The 8,246-nt window shown below is 43.8% G+C and overlaps 1 protein-coding gene across 1 annotated transcript in view; it reads left to right on the top strand.

The window, feature by feature from the left end:
- SYT13 (synaptotagmin XIII) overlaps window positions 1–4,212 on the top strand; it is a 14,546-nt gene extending 10,334 nt beyond the window's left edge. The window contains exons 5-6 of the mRNA XM_010189539.1: window positions 3,346–3,475; window positions 3,748–4,212. Coding sequence (XP_010187841.1) covers window positions 3,346–3,475; window positions 3,748–4,052 — 435 coding nt within the window. The 3' untranslated portion in view covers window positions 4,053–4,212. The remainder of the gene's footprint in view (window positions 1–3,345; window positions 3,476–3,747) is intronic.
- Window positions 4,213–8,246: the final 4,034 nt, after the last annotated feature.

Here is an 8,246-nt window from a genome sequence, read left to right as displayed (position 1 = left end):
TGGGCTCCCTTGTAACACTGGTACATTGCTACAGACAGGTACCTATTGTACTCTGGTATGGTACAGGGTGAGCAATGCAAAACACGACCAGCATTGTTGCTAAGCATGCTTACATGAATTATTGCCTGTCACCATCAGGGGTGAGGGCGCTCCACTGTGTTGCCACAGACACAGAATACAAAGTTAGCATTTCTTATTTCCAATAATGCTAATTTATCTGATCATCACTTGAATGCTAATAGGGCTGGCACTCTAAAGAAACCTCTGTCAGGGAGAGAGGCAGCAGAAATAAATGAGCGGTCTGGATCAGTTTAATGAACTTCAAGCACAAGGCTAAATATTTGCCTAATAGCTGTAAAGTGAAATGAGTTCCCAGTCTGCTGCTGTAAAAAGAGATGTTCAAAAGAAATTATTCCAGTATAATGATTTAAATTCCTAAGCTGAGATAGATGGAGCCCATCCCCCCTAATCTACTGTAGTATCTGCTTTGTAAGCAATACCCAAGGAGCAGCCTGTTCACAGAGATGGTCAGTTGTCACTCCAGTACACTTGATGGGGCCCTGACATACTGGGTACTCTGCCTTGGTCCAGCTTCACAACTATGCACAGAAACAGGGCAGTGTTCATTTCTTCTCCAAGCTGACAGCATAAGGTTAACACTAACAGTATTGCTGAACAGTGCCCTAGTTTGAGCTGAGGATGTGCAGTGAAAGCTGAATTTGCGTCATCTGGGACCTGAGAGAGCCAACCATTGCACAGATAGCTTATATACAGATCTTGAATAATTCATCAGCAACCAAAGCGGGAGGGAGCGAGGAAGAGCTGATCAAAAAAGAGGAGCTATTTTTGACAGCATCCATCCAGGAACAAAGTTACTGGACTTTGTTTAATGTGTGACATTTCCTTGAAAAGCCATGAGCTGCAGAAATTTCATTCCTACCTTCCCAGTAATTCTCTCACACACAAGGGAAGGCTCTCAGAGGGGAGCTTACAGCTAACCAGATAATGTAATTAGTATTCAGGAATTCATGGACTGTTGTGAGAAATGCAATGCGTAGATATTGCAGTCTGATATCCTTATCTTGTCTTCCTTCCCTCTCAGTGCTTTGCTAATGACAGTGATGGTAGCAGCTCCTTGAATAGCACCTTCCCTTTTGTGATTACACGGTAACCTGCACACGTAATTCATTGATGACCCACTGATGCTTTTTATCCTTATGGCACAGAATAGAAGACTGAAGCTCTGGCAGTTGTGTGAATTTTCAAGGTTGCAGCACAAAATGCAGGTTATGGATTTAATAGGAAAAAGAAAAACAAACAAAAAAAACAACCAACCAAACAAGAAAAACCCAAACCAAACCAAACAAAAAAAAAATAATCCAGAAGGAGAGGAAAGGAAAAGTACTTCTGGCTTGGTCTCTTCGTGCAAAACTCCATCAGAGATCAATCATTGTAGGTTTTAGCTTCATGTGGGTACAGGTTTGGCAAAAACTTGACCAGAATATTAGGAGCTAGAAAGCCAAGATGCAGCATGTGTGCACAATGGATGTCTGTGTGTGCATGCGTGTCTGTGTGCGTGCACATTTTCAGAGCCCTGCCACCCCCTACCCTCCCAATCTCCACTGTATCTATCTGTGCCTCGAGCTACAGGAACCAAATTCCAGCCAAGAGCTATGGAGTGGGACCTGGTGAGATGTAAAGGGGAGAAACAAACAAAAGCAGCTTATGACTTGCCTAAACAGTGGTTCTGTATTGAGGTGGTATTTGTATTTGTCCCTCCATGTACAAACACCTGTTCTTTTGCAGTCGACTTACAGCCATTTGAATCTGCCTTTGTTTGGTTTTGTGTATGGGTTTTTTTAACATCCACTTAGGACAGGATTTATGTAAGTGAAATACATATAAGCCCTTCGTTGCTACCTGAGTGCATGAAAAAAAGATTTACTTGAGCTGATTTGGGATTGAATTTCAGGCTTCCTAGCTAATGGCCTCCCACCTGATTTGTGCACGACAAATAAGTCATTCAAACCAGACAGTGATGACAGCCATGTTTTCTGCAGAGTCAATCAGCTAATGCGGAGTGTACAAGGGCCTGTCCTTGCCTGTTGTGAGTAACTGGGTGAAAACTTAATTCAGAATATTTATGGCTCACTTAGAAGTGAAAATGCAGAGCACAGAAATGGCCTGGAGAAGGGTTGTCGGTCCTAAAGTGTGTAAATCATGGTAAGGAGTCCAAAGGGAGTCTGTTGAATTGACATTGGCTTTCTGAGACTCTTCTGGGTCATTAACCTCACACTAAACCAGATTTCTGTCACAAGCTCCTGCTCATTGAGAGAATTAACTGCTCTCCCTTTGCCCCTCGCTGCAGGCTGGCAGCTCTGCACACATCGGCATGGGCTTTGCCTCCTTCCCTGCCAGCTCCAAGGAGGAAACGGCACCTGTCTCCCAGTGGAGAGCGATGGACGGTTGGTGTGGTTGTGTCCCTCTGCTTCCCCCTCCAGGGCTGCTTGTCCAAGACAAGCAGGAAAGAAAGGGGAGAAAGGTCAGGAGGCAAAGAGGCCAATCACTAATGGGAAGAAAGGAGTAAGAACAGAAAAGAGAAAATGGCCCCCTGAAATGAATGCCTGATGGTTCATAGCATTTGCCCTGGAGGAAATCCCAGAGGGCCAGCAGCTCATGGGCCTGAGGAAAGACAGGCCTAGAAGGAAGAGTAAAGTACTGTGCTGGGCTCACAGAGGATTTCGGGTTGGCTGGGTTTTTCCCATACCAGGTAAGAGTGTCACAGAGGGTTCAGCTCCAGCTCCAGCATCTGGCTGTGTGGTACAGATGTGGGTATTGCCTACTCTTTCACCTCTTCAGGAGCCCTACACTCATGCTAGGCAGAAGGACCAGGCTCCACGTGTAGTTAGAACCTCCTTACAAAAAGAACAGCTGAAATGAAGAGTGAATTATGAAAAACAGTAATAGAAGCAGGAGACATAAGTAAAGGGTGGCTAGATAATATATCAAAAAAGGAGTAACAGACTACTTGCATGTAGTTCAGCCCCAAATCCTCTTCTTCTGACTAAATATTCCATTAAAAGTATACGTTAGGAAGCAGTGGCTTCCCAGCAACAAAAGAAAGAAGTAACTTGTGTGATCAGGGCCTTATGAGAGGAGGAGCCCTCTCAGACATCTTTGCAGGTTTATTCTCATCCAGTGTAACTGGAAAGATCCCTGTACAAAGATAGGGAGACAGCTTAGTCCACAACCTTGCACCCATCACTCTTGTACTATTTAGTTTTCCTAATGTTATGGCCAAGATTGTATAAGAAATTAACCCTTTATATGTGTCTCCTTTTCCAGGAGCCATCTACGGGTCACGGTGAGGTTCTGCTCTCTATCAGCTACCTGCCAGCAGCTAACCGCCTGCTGGTGGTGATTATTAAGGCTAAAAATCTCCATTCCAAGCAGCTGAAAGATCTACTTGGCAATGGTGAGTAGAATAGCAAGAAAACAGAAACTGTCATTGCTGCTATTATGTAAATCTAGAAAGAAAGTGGGAAGGGTGGTGTTTGGAAGAAAAAAAATGTTTTGCTTAGAAAACCAAAGAGATCTGAATAATTTCTAAAAGGTGAAAAACAAAACCACCAAGATAAATGTTTTTTTATGTTCTCTCTCTCAGTCCGATGTCACCAGTTAAAATTCTCTTGCATTCATTTTGTTGCATGCTCATTAATATGGTGTCTCCCTCCACATCCTATACAGACGTTTCGGTCAAGGTGACACTGAGGCATCAGTCCTTAAAGCTGAAGAAGAAGCAGACCAAACGTGCAAAACACAAGATCAACCCTGTGTGGAATGAGATGATCATGTTTGAGGTGCCTCATGAGCTCCTGCGTGCCTCCAGCGTGGAGCTGGAAATGCTGAGCCAAGATGATGCTGGGCAGAGCCACGTGCTCGGCAAGTGCAGCCTGGGCTTGCACATCACGGGCACAGAGAGGAACCACTGGGAAGAAATGCTGAGGAACCCCAGGAGACAGATAGCCATGTGGCACCAGCTCCACATGTAGTCTTTTTGTGTTTACTGATAATGAGATTTCTACCAGACCTCTGAGTCTGGAGGAATAAGCTGCATTTCACCTTCCATCTTCTCCTCCACAAAGTTGCTCAGTACAGCATTCTTCTTACACCACCTTCTCTGATTTTCTCATCTTAGCCCAGGAAACTGTCTGTAAAATTTATTTAAAGGACAATCTCTCACCTGATCAAGTGGTTCTCTCAAGGGATTTGGCCGTCTGGATGATTTGAATTAACTTTATTAGCCTGCCCATTGTCATTTCTGTGAGATCCCTGTTTCTGTAGAGGAGCAGAGGGGACCAAAAGTATCACAGAAATGTAAGACACTCCTTGGCATCTGGCATTGCCATCCAAGTCCCTTAATGTGTGCTGGCTCCATAAGCACAAACACATGGCAGATGTTTAACCAGTCAGTGTTTTTCATAATAGAAAGACTGTGAGAGATGAAGATCAAAAGACTAACTTTCAATGCAGACCCAAAGTATCAGCATGAAAGACAGAGAGAAGCCAATGTGCAGTAGATGGATACTTAGAAAAAGATAGGGAACTAAGGAGAACTAACAGAGGAAGACGAGAGTGAGATAGTCAACACTATCATCCTGTGTAGCCTTTGAAGCAAACACTGCCAAACAAGTCAGATACCTTCACTTCACTTTTTTTTCCTGGAGCGTTTGATACCTTGTGTTTAGGATCCATGAAAGCTGCTGAAAATATGAACGTTTCAGGATCCTTTAGGAGAATACCTGTATCTTCTACCTTTCTGCAGTGTCACCCAGGAAGATCCTAAAGACCATGGACAAACAGTTGATGTTACTTCCAAAAACTTGGACCAAATCTTTCTGCTTACTGCCATCTTTTCTGTTTGGGTTTTTCCAAGCTAGAAAGTTTCAAATACTCTAGTTATATTCCAGGCAACACCTAGGACTAGACAAAAGAACTGCAATCATTTCATAACTTAGCAGTTGATTGATGGTTTTTGTTTGACATTTAACTATCACACTCAAATCCTTATACCAGCATTACTTGAAGACAACCCTTAAGAACTGCCATGTATTTCATCACATCCAGACAGAAGGAATTCACTGACCAGACAGACTCGCCAAGGCTTGTTTTTCTGTGTGCACTTTCAAGATTTGACGTGGCTTAAGTGTTACTGTTTACTGTCCTTTTTTTGTGTCTAGATGAACTGAAAGTTTGCCATTGGCAGTGATGATGTTATGACCCCATAAGCACACTGCTTGTCCTACCACTTTATTTCAAGTAGTAGACACAGCTTTAAGGAACTTGCATGGGGACAAGGCATCAAAAAAATCTAAAAACAGAACCATATCATTTGTAGCACTGAAAAACCCAGAGAACTTCATTTAGCAGGGTCAGCTTGATCCTTTCAATATTTAAAATATATTCTTAATATTAAAAATATTAAGCTAGGCTTTGTCTAGTATCCATCCTATTTTGATGACTAAGTCAAACAAGATCAGCAGACTGTCTTGCTGGCAAAGGGAAACCACCAGAACCAGCATTTGAAAACTGACTGAAGTGCCAGACACAGAGGGCTATGAACAGGGGAATGAAGTTCAGCTGGAAGCCAGTCACTAGTGGTGATTAGGGCTCATAGTGGGACTGATAGTGTTTAACATCTTCATAAATGACCTGGACAATGGGGCAGAGCGTGCCCTCAGCAAGTTTGCAGATGATACAAAACTAGGAGTATTGGTTCATATGCCAGGCAGTTGTGCTGCTGTTCAGAGGGATGTGGAGAGGCTGGAGAAATGGACTGACAGAAAGCTCCTGAAGTTCAACAAGGAGAAGTGCAAAGTCCTGCACCTGGGGAGGAACAACTTCATGTACCATTGCAGGGCTAGGGGCTGACCATCTGGAAAGCAGCTTTCCAGAAAAGGACCTGAGCATCCTGATGGACACCAAGTTGAACATGAGCCAACAATGTGCAACAAAGGTGGCCAACTGTGTCTTGGGCCACATAAGGAAAAGCATTGCCAGCATGTCAAGGGTGGGGTGATACTTCCTCACTATTCAGCACTGGTAAGGACACACCCAGAGTGTGGGTTCCTCAGCGCAAGAAAAATATGGATTTACTGGAAAGAGTACAGCAAATGGCCATGAAGATGATCAAGGGAACAGAATGTCTTCTGTAGGAGGAAAGGCTGACAGAGCTGGGACTTTTCATCCTGGTCAAGAGTAGGGTTGAAGGGGAAGTTATCAATATGTTTAAATACCTTTTCTGGGAGAGGAGAAAAGAAGATGGAGCCAGGCTCTTCTCAGTGATGTCCAGCGACAGGACAAGAGTCAAGAGCATAAATCGCAATACAGGACATTCCATTTGATCATATTAAAAAAAAAATTAACCCCCCTTTTTTTTACTGTAAGGATGGTCAAATCCTGGAACAAGTTGCCGAGAGAGGTGGTTGAGAGTCTCCATCCTTGGGGTGCTCGAAGTCTGATGAGATACAGCACTGAGCAACCTGTGTAAGGGGTGGGTTTGGACAAGTTCGTCTCCAGAGGTCCTTTCCATCCTCAACAATGTTGTGATCTGTGAAGAGATTGACACGGTTGAAGCACACCGAAAACTCTGTTATCTTTACACTGCTATCCCCTTTCTACTTGTAGCCAGAAGTTACAGGATCATTTTGAAGAGTGACAAAACCAGCTTTGACCAAACAAAGAAACAGAAAAGCAAAGTATGCCAATGAATCCTATACCCAATGTTTTAATCTCTGATATTGCTCCACTGACTAGAGGGGATTTAAACAAAAAGAAAATTGACTTCTTTTGCTCTATGGGTTTTTGTTGATTAACAAAAAGCTGTAGGATACTGTGAATAAAATAGATACAGGGTTTTAGTTGATAGTGAATACATAGTAATTGCTGTGTTCATGATTTTTCTGTAGATATTCCTATAGATTTGGAATAATTATTTCCATTTAAGTGCGAAATTCATTGTGATGTTGGCCTATTCTACATTTAAGTTTCTGGCAGCACTGTAATTCTTCCTTCTTTTTAGCATAATGATAAGAAGGATAACTTCATGGTATGATGGTATTTGGCTGGCACTGGAAAGCCTGAAGGGCCAAATATTTGCCTTGCTGCCAAGAGATTTCTCTAGTTCTGCCTCTTGCTTATTTTAATGAGCCTTTTATAACATCTTGGTGATTGATTGGAAACAGCATTATCTGCCTCTGCCCCTGGTGATTTTGGCACACCCTGTAATTAGACAGCAATCCTATAGCATCTAAAGGAATAGCCTCTTGCAATCTGATTTTGCTGTGACAAAATAATGCCCTCTTTTACAGGAGAAAAATATGCGTATACACACTACTTAACCACAAATCTGTTTTACAAGTAAAGGGGTGCCATCAGCATTAAAGTAGAGTGTTGTTCCCTCCTTTGCTGCAGTGGGATTTCAATGGGGAAGAGAGGATGAGTGCAAATGCTTCCCGGCGGGATCATTTTGGTTGCCTGGCGTTTCACCCTGGGAGGAATGCTCCCGGCATCCGGCGCAGGCCAAACAAAGCCCGCCAGGCGGCCGAAAGCAGGCGCAGTGCGGGGTGCGGGCGGTCCCGGCGCAGGAATGGTTCTGCCTACGTGTGGTACCGCGGGTGCCGCGACGCCTGGCCCGGGCCCTTTTGAACTCTGTTAATAGGAGCTGTTTGTCACCGCATTCCAGCGACAGCCCTGGGCCCTGCTCTCATCCCTCTGAACCTCCTGCATCGTCTGTTTAGCAACGCTTGTATGCCCCCGAGCTCCAACCCCTTCCCGATGGCCGGAGGTGGGGAGTTGCTGTGGTAGATGACAACCTCATTAATATAAATACAAAGTATTTGGAAATGCGCGGTGCCATCATATCAAGCAGCTGCAGAAACGTGAGCTGTGAAGGTATTGCTTAAGTGCAATGTGGGCAGAGAGCAGAGCCAGACAGCCTCACGGTCTTCAGCTCCTGAAGCTGTAAATACAGGAGCATCAGTGAGCACCACAAACGTGTCTTAAATTAAAGGGCGCTGCTTATAAACTGCACCATAAGAGAAGAAGCAAAAAACCAATTATGGCGATTAATGTTCTTAAGCTACAAGTGTGATTAAAAATAGCCATTAGATTCCCAAATGGCTATTCAGTGGTTGCACTGATTATTTTTCCTACTATGAACCATTAGCATGAAGGATCTGGAAGCA

This window comes from Mesitornis unicolor, unplaced genomic scaffold (genome assembly GCF_000695765.1).
Source record: "Mesitornis unicolor isolate BGI_N332 unplaced genomic scaffold, ASM69576v1 scaffold8378, whole genome shotgun sequence".
Classification (NCBI taxonomy): Eukaryota; Metazoa; Chordata; class Aves; order Mesitornithiformes; family Mesitornithidae; genus Mesitornis; species Mesitornis unicolor.
The sequence above is the reverse complement of the archived record's forward strand: the minus strand, read 5'-3'. Positions and strand labels throughout refer to the sequence as shown.